We start from the raw sequence: 12,784 nt of genomic DNA on the forward strand, positions 1-12,784 counted from the left end.
ATGAAAAACCCATCATGAAATGTCAGAAGGGGGATAAAAAACGTACCTTTCATTTTAAACATATTTTCGATTTCTCCCAGTGCATGCGAGAGCGGGAACAGGACTCAGACCTCAGACTACAGGAGCATGAAGAAAAAATGCCGCCCGACGGCAGACAGCTCCCATTTCCATTTCCATCGTCTTCTTTGTCGTGACATACGGAAAATTCCCCACGGAGTCTATCAACAGTTGATAAAGCAAAATGTGCGTAGAGGCAGCCGGAGAAATGGTAGGACCCTTGGATGGCATTCTTTTCCTTTTTGGTATGTACATAAGTTTATTATTTTGAAGGTAATTGGATTTGTGTTGCAGCAGTCAAGAAGTCGCCGCAGCATAAAAAGAAAATATAGACGAGGACATTGAACTTGGGGGGCGCGACACTACCAACATATACTCAGTGCCCAAGGAATCGCCTCTGGCCGGGGAGTCCATCCGCTGGACATCGCACATTGGCCATTGTTTGCACTCGTAATTGTTTTCCTAATGGATAAAGTCTATAAATTTCTGCCACCGACACCCGGCCAAATGCGAAATATGTCACGAATGTTAAGCGTTTTATAAACGACTCCAATGCGTTTGTGGGCAGGAGCGGACTAGGGAACCGGAATGTCGGGGATTTATCGATGTTGGCCACTCAGCGGGTCCAAAAAATGGCCAGCGGATTGCAATTGCCAAGCGGATGAAGTCCGGTGCTGGTGCACTTGCCAATGACTCGTAAATTAAGACGTTGATGGAGCTCCCCCTTTTCGAATTGTCTACGGGAATGTTTTTGTTTCGCTTTTCTTGATTTGAAATGGAAAATGAGAAATTTAAGACATATAAATTGCAATAACAGTGCATCGTATTTAAAATTTAACATTGCTCTTTTATTTCAAGCGAACCTATTCTTCATTGAAAGGTGGCTGATGAATTCCGAGAATTCGATTCAAGTTTTCCTTGTACATCTGAGCTCTGGTGGGTTCGTTATCTTTTCTCTGGTTACCGGTACGGACTTCCTTTAGTCGATCGTGGGCCAAGGGAAATGAAAGTCCGTCACCACGACTGGAGAAGATCGGGAAGGGCCAGAGGTACCATTTATCGCCATAAAGGTCGCGAAAATTATCAAAACATCCCAAATTGAAACCATTTTTGTTCTTGCCGCCAACGAGAAAGTATGTGGCATAAGCCGACTCCATAGTGGTGCGATTTCGAGATACATTGAACAAGCTGACAGTGTACATAATCACCGTGAATATGTTAAAGAGTATGCATACCAAGTACTGAAGAACGTTCCACGAATGCTGATTTTTCAGGGCAGTAACTTCAAAGCCACAAATTAGGTACAAATCATAGATCATTACGCAGAACAGATAAAAGCAATATACTTCAGCGTAAAACAGGAAGAGGATGAAGTACTTGAAGTTGTGAAAGTGAACGCAGTTCACTATCCACGGACAGTGGTGGTCCATTTTCAGGACGCACATGTGGCAGGTTCGACAGTGATGAGCTCTATCCGGCTTAATAATCCAGCAAGTCTTGCAATATCTCACTAGTCCATCGATGGTGCACGTGGCAATGGGTAAATTTCTAGCTGCATAACTTAGGACTCGAGCTGCACCCTCTACTCCGTCGTTTCGCTTCAATCTGTCCACATCCTCGGGTGATATTTTCCATTGATCGGGAATCCTAACTGGATCTACGAAAATGCACCGAAACCATGTCCATAAAAACATGAACAACAGTAGGTGATAGAAAAAGAGCAACAGTCCAATGGTCAAGTAGTCCGAAACTTTCTTTATGCAGATTTGGTATACAAATACGTGGTAGGACCATACCAACACGCCCAGAATTATGAGGGCAGGAAGCCATCTGACCGCGCAACAGGGCACTTTTCTATGGCCTTCCCTAATCCGGCACATTCTGGAAGGGATCCTCCAGCTCCGGTACGAGTTGTACTTTGATTTCTTTGCGGGAACATGTTGCTTAACTTGTATTTTTGATCACTTTTTGCCAGCCTACTGTCTTTTGATTTATAGGTAATAGAGACTTGTGTGCTTTTTGATTATTTATTTACTCTTCACATCCATCTTTAAAGAAAACATTAACTGATACCTAGGCAAGGTGATCTTTGCCGGAGGCCTATCACATTAGTCAACAATTGAGTGTCACGGACTTAGTTGCGGTGACGGAAGACGCGACGACGGACGGTCTTGTAGCGGTAGCCGTCCTGGGCGGGCTGCTCGATCTCCTCGATGATGGGCTCCTCGGCCTGGACGGGAGCAGGTGGGATGTAGGCGGGGGCTGGGGCTGCGGGAGGGATGTAGGCCTCCACGGGAGCAACTGGAGCAGGTGCTGGAGGGATGTAGGTGTTCTTGGGCGCCGGTGGTGGTGGTGGTGGTGGGGGTGGGATGTAGGCCTTGGCAGGTGCAGCCGGGGGAGGAATGTAGGTGTTCTTGGGTGCTGGTGGGGGTGGTGGTGGCGGTGGGGGAATGTAGCTCTTCACAGGCGCCGGTGGAGCGGGCTGGGGGTAATCGTATCCTCCGGCAGCCAGCTCGGAAACATCAGCGTAGGCGCAGGCCAAGAAGGCGACGGCAATGATAAGGAACTTCTAGGATAGAAATGAATATGTTTTAGCATATATAGTTTGCCGATTATCCTTAAGGTAGTGTAATCCGTGCACTTACCATCTTGAGGAGATGGGCTTGTTGCTGCTTGGATCACAAGTTGATTTGTGCTGCTGAACTCGAAGTGTGACTACGGTTTTTATAGCTCATTGTTTTTTGGGGCTGCGGGTCAACCGGAGCCAAATTAATTGCATGATGCCCCCATGATACATGGGGGTCTTCACCTCACTCAAAAAAGTCGGAAGACAAGCGATACCGAACACACGACAACGAGCCTCCAATGCCAAGGCGGTTGGACGGGTTTTCTGGTTTCGTTTTTTGGTTTTGGTTTTCAGTTTTGGTTTCCAAAATCGCATTATCGCTGCTTTGACTTGGACCAACTTTTTGTATTCAGTCTTAAGATACTGCAAAAGCTTCTCTAATTAGATCAAACAAACCTATTGTTGCACGCTGTATTATGGTTTAATTTGTTTTTTAGTCGTGGGTCACACGCCATATTGGCTTGGGTTTATGTTTTAATAATTATTTTATTTCTTTTGGATTATTTTTTCCGTTTGCTGTTCTCTTGTTTCTGCTTTTTGAGCTGGGCGAAATATTAGCCGGCGGCCGGGCCTATGGAGTCGTTTCAAGTTTATGCCAAAATTAATTTCGATTTGCTTAGATTATGTTGATCTTGAAAATGTCTGGCGAAGCTTAATTAATTACTCAGGTCCGGATAGACTCTGACTTTTTCAAACACCTGGCTAATAAAAAAGTTATAGTATTTCTGCGTCGCACCATTTGGCTGGCAGACGATGAACACGTTTGCGGTGGGTGCAAATAAGTAGTAAGAGATGTGCTCGCCAAAAAGATTGAAATGAATCTATAAGAAGTGGTTAGATATGTGTTTTAATTTCCAGCTTAATTATATTTATTTACTTTTGCACTTGAAATTCTAGCAATCAATTTTGACTTTTCTACGCTTATTCTTTAGATTATGAAAGCGAAAGATCCATAGTTTTGGATATTATATGCCTGGTAATTCAGAGTACCTTTCAAATATAAGGTTATTCTAAATTGCTATACAGAAAATATAAAGGATTGTTTTTATACAAGAGCTTAAATTACTGTTCATAACACCTTCATAAGACAAACACAGTGAAAGTTTAGATAGTAACTTTTTTCGTTTTATTAAATAAGTTTTCTCCTGGCGGAGATCACCGATGGACTAGCTCTCTAGTAACGGCGAAGGATCACACGGCGGACGGTCTTGTAACGGTAGCCATCGGCGGACACAGGCTCGATCTCCTCCAGAACGGGCTGAGGGGCCAGGACGGGAACGGGAGCGGGAGCTGGGGCGACCTTGACGGGCAGAGGAGCTGGGGCTGGGATGCTCACGGGTGCGGGGGGAATGTAGGTGTTCACGGGTGCGGGGGCAACCTTGATGGGAGCGGGAGCAGGGATGGCAACTGGAGCGGGAGCTGGGGCGGGAATCTCAACCTGCACGGGTGCGGGGGGAATGTAGGTGTTCACTGGAGCGGGAGCGAACTTGATGGGAGCAGGAGCGGGAATGGCCACTGGAGCGGGTGCTGGAGCGGGAACCTCAATCTGGATGGGAGCTGGTGCGGGTGCGGGGGGAATGTAGGTGTTCACGGGAGCGGGCGCAACCTTGATGGGAGCGGGAGCGGCCACGGGCAATGGAGCCGGCTGTGGGATGCTGACGGGAGCATAGTTGTAGCCCGACAGGTGGGACACATCGGCGTGGGCAACGGCCAAGAGGGCGACGGCGACAACCAGGAATTTCTGCAAATTAATTTACCAAATTAGTCAGGACTCAGAGTATTCAGTTTTAGTTTCGTACTAACCATTGTGGATGTATGTTACTTGGAACGTGGACGTTTCTAGTATGGTCTGGAGCCATCTGCCAGGTGGTATTTATATCAAAACCTGGGCGCGGTGCAGAAGCGAAAGATAAACATTAATACGAGCGAAGAAGTGCGGATATCAGGGTCTCTTAATATGCCAGAAACCAGAATTTTACGAGCCACGCCAATGGTCAACTCTGGTACCCTACGCCGACCAGGAGGAGTTGTTTCGACCGAAGCTCACTTTCATATGCATCATTTTAATAGTTATTATTTGTACAATGTGGCCTTACAGTGCATATATATGCAGATAAGCTATTCATTTGGGTTTAAAGCTTTTAAACAATTGTTACAGTGTAGAGCAAAATGACAGTCCGTCAAGTTCAACCTGCTCTTCTCCACTCGTACTTGCTTGTACTGCCATTGTCTTCATTAAAATATCATTTGCATAAAACATTTGTGCCTTAGTGTATCAAATTGAACTGCCAAAACTAAAGCCGCTCTAAAACTGGAAACCTACTCTCAAGCTTTTGGCAATAGAGGCCTACAGACTGTTTGGTCCACAGACGCCAGACGATTGGCAAGTTCAGGCGGTCATTAATCTGCTTGATTAGCTGTGATAAGGTGGCTAAAAACAAAAGCCTATTGCTTAATTACACCGAGACAAAAAAGGATGGGGTCTAGAATGGTTAAAACTGCTATAACATAGAACATGGTACTAAACAAACTGTTCTACTTAAGATTACTTCAGGATATATAAATCTATATAATATCTCGCTTTAAGAACATACTTATATTATTTAACTTGGATGACCCCTTTTCGCTCAGTGCGCTTATATTGAAGCCCAACCAGATGGGCAAGGAATCTCCAAAATTAGCAAGCGGTGGCTGTTTCGAACGGGTCAAAAGTTGAACATGACGCCACCCAGACTGTCCCCATGTGTCACTGCCAAGCGGAAAACAAATTAGCCAGTCGGATGGGAAGTTCTGGGGCCACTTTAAGTGGGAAAAGGGAAGAATACCGACCAGCGCTGTGAAGGACACCACTTTTGTGCCCGTGCACTCTCTCTTTTTAATTACACAAATTGCTAATGAACAATTTTCCGGTTGGTGCCAAAAATCCGCGGAGACTTCCCGACGCCGAAATGATTTAATTTCCGTTGAATTTGTTTTCCTCGGAGTGTAAAAATAAAATACGAAGAGCGTGCACATGTGTCGTGGGGGGAGGGGGGAAACGGAGTGTTGATGTTGTCAAAAAGCTATGCAAACAAGCACTTAACCCCTTTTATTTTGATTCCATTCCATTATTTTCGCAGCGCCAATAAACCGAAACTGCAAATGTATTTCGAACAAATACACAAACACTCTCTAACGGAGCATTGCACATACATAGACGCAGTGGCATGCTGGTCATGCAACGCTGCGTATACGTAATTTAGTTGTTTTCCCGTTAATAGTTGACATGCAGTGCATGGTGGCGTCATCAGAGGGCAAAAGGAAAATATATAGTTCGTTTCCCTTGAAGTGCTGGAAAAATGGGATGAAGTGGTTCCATTGGCGAGTATTTTTACCATTCGAATTTGAAAATGTGGCCAAAAGGGCTTCAAGTGTTTAAACAATGTGTTCTGGCCTCTTGATATCCAAGATATTTATGTTTTTCTGTATCTTTTTTTTATTTTAATTTAATGCGTGAGAACACAATGGTGTTTAGTTGCCTTTAGCTTTTCAATTTACAATCTCATTTCTTGGTTCACTGAACCTCAGCGTCCATTCTAATGTATTATATATTTATTTTTTTTTTGTTAATATTTATTCGATTGATTATAATTTTGGATACACGCGCTTCGCTTTAAACGAAGCTATCGCGTAGATCCCTTTCGCATTCATTCGTATAAATATTATTTGCATAACTAATTTACATTATGGGTGCAAAAATTGATTTGATAAATATTCAAAAACTGCAGCTCGCTGACTTGCTGGACTTCAAGTGGAAATGACAAGCACTTGCCAATCGATTTTCCATATTTTTCAACGTTCGATGGAGCTGCAGCTCATAAATTCATTTGCCGCGTCGGTATATATCTTTATAAGTGTGTGTATGCCGGTATATACCTGGTCAGATAAATCAACGGGCGACAAATTAATGCTGCAAATGAAGTGCAACTGCTGGCATCGAACGCGAGAGGAATCGAGGACCCACCTGTCCAGGATAACGATTATTTTCGCGCCTCTTGCCCGGACCTTTCCCACTCCATCAGCCCCGACGTCCGATGGCGCCCCAATATGCAGTAACAGTAAAAATAAATGAAGGCAGTCAACGTTTGCATATTTCAGTGGCCGCCGCCCCACCATTTTCCAGCCCTTCTGGAGTTTGTCGTTTTTCTGTTTTCTTTTTCGTTTTGGGGGGACTCCCTTCCCCCCTCACGAACTGCTGATATAATTACGTTGATACTGTCAATTTCCCAACGATCCATGTCCCATATCCATGTGCACTCTGCACGTTCGATTTCGCACTGTCGCTTTAAAGCCGTAAGCCAGCCGACCAACAACTGGGATTCCGGCTGGTTCGAGTTCGAGGTACTCGTCAATTTTTACATCCGATTTATTGAGTAAGCCCAAAATGAAGGGTACGTTGCGGCAATATTCTGAATTTCAAGTGGCTCTGAAAATAAATATTTTGCATATTTTTGATATAACTCCAGGTTAAATGTAAACACTATTGGCAACGATGATAACTAACATAGAGGATTACTCACAGCTCTGTATATTTACCAAAAAGGTCATCTGCTATTCGAATAGCTGCATATTAATGACATTTATGATTTTTCAAGAGCATTTTCACTTTTTCCGTTCGAGCATTTTCTTCTGCATACTTTTAGGCCGCTGGACTGATGATTATTTTGTAATCCACGGCGCCTAAAGCATTGATTACGCATTTTGCAGACCATCTGCCTGACAGGTTGAAATCGAAATGTGCATGTGTAAGGGGCCTGGATTTTTGGGTGGCTCCTCCGGCCATGCCGATGGGTAGCAGCGGCCATAATGCGTGTTAATCAGGCATCATTAACTGCTAATTAAGTGCGGTTGGAAGTGCAACCAACTGTCAATTGTTGGGTGTCCGCCATACCTGGCTCCTTTTTATTTAATCGCCAGCCCTTCTGGCTGGCGGAGCAAAGTGCAGTGAGGCTGAAAATTACCCAATCCATGCCCCATGGCAGCTACTACTGGAATTTCAACTAATCGCTGGCGGGGATTAGTAAAATGCTACGATGCGTGTGTGCGGAGTGCAGAGCAAACGAATTATCATGTTGTGAGTTGCTGAGATTAAACTACGTCAATCTCATATTGAGGAATCGGTATAAAGCAATTTAAGTAACTCATAATTTGTGTGAAAATTAAGCAAGTGAAAGAAGATTTTTAATTTCGCCGCCACACAAACTAATCACCATTGATTGCAATGCGGCTGACCGAATCGTCTCTAAATTGTAATTGCCTGTCAAATGATTTTAGTAGCCCCTATGCCTCCGCACCCCACAAAGGACTTTCTATTCCTGTATGCCAGTCCGCATAAAAGCAAAAATGTGTTTTAATTCATTTAATTGAGCTGCCAATATTTGACCAGAATGCAATTAACGAAATAAGCCAGGACAATCAATCTTTTGTGGTTTGGGCCAAAGGGAGTGGATAAAAAAAATAATTTTGTTTTAATTACGCAATTAATTTTAGTAGCCTCCCCGATTGCGTTTGTGCTTTTTAATTAGTATGCGCCGTGGCAAGTGTAATATGTGGCTCTGCGGTTGTCCCGGAATTCAGACTAGAAAGTGGTGGATTTGGGTACCCACAGTCTCCGCCATTCAGCCAGACATTTCCCTAATCAAATTGGTGAGAGAAAAAGATCCGTAGACAGTTGTCGCTGCATTTTCTTGTTAATTTTCCACAGCGTCTATCGTCTGTCGATGTCCTGCTTCCTGGAGCGCCTTCGATTTCATCCTGCCACTTGTTAGCAGCCACAAGTGGTCAGTGGTCGTCTGATGAGGCCAATCCACTCGGCTCCATCTACATTCCGAGCTCCAGCTTCACCATCATCGATTTCGTGTGGGTGCACCGACAAAAATATTACCCAAATCATCGTATAAACAACAATTAGTTGTAATATATTTAAGAAAAATTGAAATTGTCCACAAGAAAATAAACTATTAGAGAACAGTATAAGATTTAGTAATTTTTAAAGAAATTTATAATATAAAATATATTTAACCTTATTTCTGTGTCCTTGGATATATCTTTATTTAATTATACAAAATGCTGAATATAAATTTTCCGCTTTCTGAGTGCATCTAAAAACTTTTGAATCTAACGAGAAAAAATTTCCACATCATCAAAGCTCATTCCAGGCCATAAATTTCGTGATAAATGTGGAGTGGCGAGGACTGCCGAGTCCGCCATCGAATCGAATCCTTTGGGAGTGTTCCGCAACTTGCTTGCAACTCCTTATTATCCTCCGCTGCCCCCTGCCCCCTGCCCCATCCCCTACCGACACTATCTGTCCGATGGCAAGTTGATTCCACCAGTCTCGCCATCTCTTCGGGTTTCATAAATTTCCAACTCAAATGGCCAGAGCAAACTTAAGAGTTTCCCTTCCTCCTGTTTCCCGTGTGATTTGCTATGATTGGAAAACAATTTGAAGACTTTTCTTTTTGTTTAACAAATTGAAGGCGGAAATTTTTTATTGCGAGTCCCCGTAGGGATTCGTTAGGAAACAGTTTTTTTTGGGCTTTGGTAAGTTTAGAAACGGTGACGGTAGACGCGACGACGCACGGTCTTGTAGCGGTATCCATCATTGGAAGCGGGCTCGATCTCCTCCAGAACCTGAGTGTTGGTTGGCTGGTAGACGGGAGCGGGAGCTGGTTGGTAAACCGGGGCAGGGGCCGGGATGCTGATGGGAGCTGGCTGGTAAACGGGAGCCGGGGCTGGGATGCTGATTGGTGCAGGTGGCACGTACGACCTCACAGGAGCTGGGGCTGGGATCACAACTGGAGCGGGAGCAGGAGCAGAGATCACAACTGGTGCTGGAGCAGGGGCTGGGATCACAACGGGAGCGGGAGCAGGAGCAGAGATCACAACTGGTGCTGGAGCAGGGGCTGGGATCACGACGGGAGCGGGAGCAGGCTGGTAAACGGGAGCTGGAGCCGGGATGCTCACGGGAATGGGAGCAGGGGCTGGCTGGTAAACCGGAGCTGGTGCTGGTGCGGGGGGAATGTAGGTGTTCACTGGGGCTGGGGCAGGGATCTCAACTGGAGCCGGAGCTGGGATGCTGATGGGAGCAGGAGCTGGCTGGTAAACTGGGGCTGGGATCCTGATGGGAGCGGGTGCTGGGGCTGGGATGCTGATGGGTGCAGGTGGGACGTAGGACTTCACGGGAGCTGGAGCTGGGATCACAACTGGAGCGGGAGCAGGAGCAGGGATAACAACTGGTGCTGGAGCAGGCTGGTAGACCGGAGCCGGGGCGGGCTGGTAGACCGGAGCTGGAGCAGGCTGGTAAACCGGAGCTGGGGCCGGAGGAGAGTAGTCGTAACCCAAGTGGGAGACATCGCCATAGGCGCAGGCCAGAACGGCAAAGGCAACAACCAGGAATTTCTGAAAAGCCAAGCAAACCAAAGCGTTTAGAAATATAATCCTTGATCCTTCATCCATGTGCGTAAGCTCACCATGATGACAGCTGCAATCTGTTACTCCAAGAGCGATCGAGTAGCTTCTGTCTGAAGAGGCTCAATGGCTAACTATTTATACAAGACCGAGCCCAAAAACTTGAACTGAACCTCAGGCCGACCGCAGATCATCGTCAACGTCTCATCTGAATATTCAGCGCAGATGAGATTTTTTACTGGTTTTGTTTTTGGGGGTCGTCAGAATGAATAAGCGCTCGATGGATCCGGGCTTAATAGGTTTATTGGATCTAAGGAATGAAGAATAAGATGCTGATAGATAGATAGACAGATATATAGTATAGATAGATGGATGGATGGTCGGTCTTAAGCCGTGTTAGCAGGCAACACCAAAAGTGACTTTTAGATGACATTTATCTGCATGCAGACAGCTAAAGGCATATTTTATGGGATCATCTTTGGTTTTATTGGTCAGCTGGATTGATATGTAAGCCGTATTTTTGGCACAAGCGTCTGGTGTAGCCGGAAATTTGCAATAATCATTTGAAACGAATGCAGACGCAGAAACTGGTTTTGGATTAGAGGAATCCGAAATTATTCAGCGGTTTTGACGATGTTCTTGCAGGCCCCTTAATGGAATCTTTTGTCTAGACTCTAAAGTGAGGCGCCCACAATCCAAACGGTTATGCAAATACATACTGTAAGTTGTCAAAAACAAAGCTACTTTTTTCTTAGTTCAACCCTTTGGATACCTAACGAACCCTTGGTGGCCAATTAATTACTTCAAACCAGTTGCCCACGATTATGGTCATAAAAAATGGGTCTAGCTTACGTCTGAGCCTAAAATTATAAATTCGATCTCAAGGTTCCGCTATTTATGGTTTGACGTTTCAACCAATATTTCTCAGGAAAAGATTCAAATAACACATAATTATATGATCCACACCTCGTATACTATAATTGTTTGGACCTCAAAGCGCATAATACTCAAAATACCACTTCATTTTTAATTATGAATGCTTCATTACGCGGCGGCATCTTAAATTATTTCCTATTCATCTTGATTCATGTTTCCATAACTCTTCTCCTCCTTACCTGAATGGTTGATAGTTTAATTTGTATCCCTAGCTAGTGGGCACTAGTTAGTAATTTAATTTTCATAGAGGTCAAAAACTTCATGTACTACCATGTTATAATTGCTTTATGATTTGGACACCGGTTGCGGAATTATTCGGGGTGTTGTTTGGACTTCAAGTGTTCGTGGCCCGCATCTGGTCAAACATTTAAAAAAATTGTTGTTAACTATGTGAGTTTAGTTTGGTCTACCAGGCGACCAAATCATTTTCTGCATTTGTTTATATTTCATGTATGTAAATGCCGATCGTATTAGACATGCTGGCCAGCTAGGTTTTTTGCTTAGCATTTGCATGGCAAATGGCTTCCGTTGTTGTTTTTACTTGGCCCGGTTTATGGTTGTGCATATCAGCAGATGTCGTTATAGGCGAATCTCAATTAAACCATTGTTTATTCACTCAAATATTCATCCACACTTCTGATAGCTGGCCATCATACCTGGTTTCGAAGCCAAGCCAAAATAAATAGTTACGTCAAATAAATCCCTAGACTTTGCGTGGTATATTTTTTGCATTTGTAAACTACAATTTCGGGGATTTCTCAGTTTCGTTTCCCGTAATTAAGATAGACTTGTTAAGTAGCCATGTAAAGGTCGTTTATATAAATTATTAATTAAATTTACATATCCAAATATCAGCCGGTTTCGTGATACGCCAGTGGCACTCTTTGTGTTAATAAGATTTACCGGGTTCTGCCAATAAATAACCTTTGCTTGTCGGAAGAGAAAATCTTCTAAATAATGTGATTTTTTCGGTTTGAAAATATGAAAAACTACTTGGTAGCATCATCTGTTTTCTGTGACGATAATGACGAATGTGAATAAATTTAAATCGATTTGATCCCACAATTCTGTGGGCGAAATAACCGGTTATGAGCTAATTTCGATTTTGGGCTCTTTTAAATAGGTTCACAATGGTGGCATTAAATATGGTGATTTGGTGTTATCCATCTGAAAATCATGAACAAAATATATTATGTTTTGATTTCTAAAATCTTGGAAAAAAATAAATTATATAGTTTGTTTTTGTTGGAAGCAGATGCAAACGTTACTGTCTTAAGACTAGATATTGGCGCATAAACTATAAATAAATTGCCAAATTATAAAACTGAATTATGATTATAAAAGTCTGCAGAAAATATTTGAAGTTGTTTAATGAGTTTCTGCTCAATTTTGTTTGGTATTTAATTCAAGACAGTTGTTTATATTACTTAGATTTTGAATTAGAATGTAATGAGTAGTAAAGACTCACATATATTTTATTTTTATGCACTTTTAAATTAATTTTTGGGCAATGCCTGGCTGCGTTAAGAAACCACAAAATCCACCGATAAAAAGGCTTTGCAAGGAAGCAGGGAGATGTAAGGACTTTTGGGTGTGGGAATGGTGAACCAGAGGGTGATAAAAAAAGAATGGAGGAGTCAAGTTACGAGCAATGCACAAAAGGCAACAACGGAAATGAAATCACGTACCAGGGGCGTTGTCATTCACAATGAGTGT

At 43.5% G+C, this 12,784-nt stretch overlaps 4 protein-coding genes across 6 annotated transcripts; all 4 read right to left on the reverse strand.

Annotated features, from left to right (window-relative positions):
- Window positions 1–889: 889 nt before the first annotated feature.
- Window positions 890–2,011, reverse strand: LOC6609569 (palmitoyltransferase ZDHHC15). The gene has a single exon (XM_002034212.2). It carries the CDS (start codon window positions 1,935–1,937, stop codon window positions 921–923), a length of 1,017 nt encoding a protein of 338 aa, XP_002034248.1. The 5' UTR covers window positions 1,938–2,011; the 3' UTR covers window positions 890–920.
- A 54-nt stretch (window positions 2,012–2,065) lies between these two features.
- LOC6609570 (leucine-rich repeat extensin-like protein 3) lies at window positions 2,066–2,794 on the reverse strand. 2 transcript variants are annotated; one of them, XM_002034213.2, is made up of 2 exons: window positions 2,703–2,794; window positions 2,066–2,626 (listed from the first exon to the last, which is right to left on the reverse strand). In XM_002034213.2, the coding sequence occupies exons 1-2, from the start codon at window positions 2,703–2,705 to the stop codon at window positions 2,192–2,194; spliced, it is 438 nt and encodes a 145-aa protein (XP_002034249.1). In that variant the 5' UTR covers window positions 2,706–2,794; the 3' UTR covers window positions 2,066–2,191. The 2 variants fall into 2 exon arrangements, with proteins under 2 accessions (XP_002034249.1, XP_032571968.1); XM_032716077.1 differs by having other exon boundaries at window positions 2,066–2,623; window positions 2,703–2,720.
- Window positions 2,795–3,786: 992 nt separating this feature from the next.
- LOC6609571 (skin secretory protein xP2) lies at window positions 3,787–4,567 on the reverse strand. The gene is made up of 2 exons (XM_002034214.2): window positions 4,487–4,567; window positions 3,787–4,424 (listed from the first exon to the last, which is right to left on the reverse strand). Exons 1-2 carry the CDS (start codon window positions 4,487–4,489, stop codon window positions 3,858–3,860), a joined length of 570 nt encoding a protein of 189 aa, XP_002034250.1. The 5' UTR covers window positions 4,490–4,567; the 3' UTR covers window positions 3,787–3,857.
- A 4,608-nt stretch (window positions 4,568–9,175) lies between these two features.
- LOC6609572 (skin secretory protein xP2) lies at window positions 9,176–10,281 on the reverse strand. Of its 2 annotated transcripts, XM_032716075.1 has the most exons (3): window positions 10,195–10,281; window positions 9,610–10,123; window positions 9,176–9,549 (listed from the first exon to the last, which is right to left on the reverse strand). In XM_032716075.1, exons 1-3 carry the CDS (start codon window positions 10,195–10,197, stop codon window positions 9,272–9,274), a joined length of 795 nt encoding a protein of 264 aa, XP_032571966.1. In that variant the 5' UTR covers window positions 10,198–10,281; the 3' UTR covers window positions 9,176–9,271. The 2 variants fall into 2 exon arrangements, with proteins under 2 accessions (XP_032571966.1, XP_002034251.1); XM_002034215.2 differs by having other exon boundaries at window positions 9,176–10,123; window positions 10,195–10,279.
- Between the last annotated feature and the right edge of the window lie 2,503 nt (window positions 10,282–12,784).

The sequence above is a fragment of the Drosophila sechellia genome, chromosome 2R (genome assembly GCF_004382195.2).
Source record: "Drosophila sechellia strain sech25 chromosome 2R, ASM438219v1, whole genome shotgun sequence".
Lineage (NCBI taxonomy): Eukaryota > Metazoa > Arthropoda > Insecta > Diptera > Drosophilidae > Drosophila > Drosophila sechellia.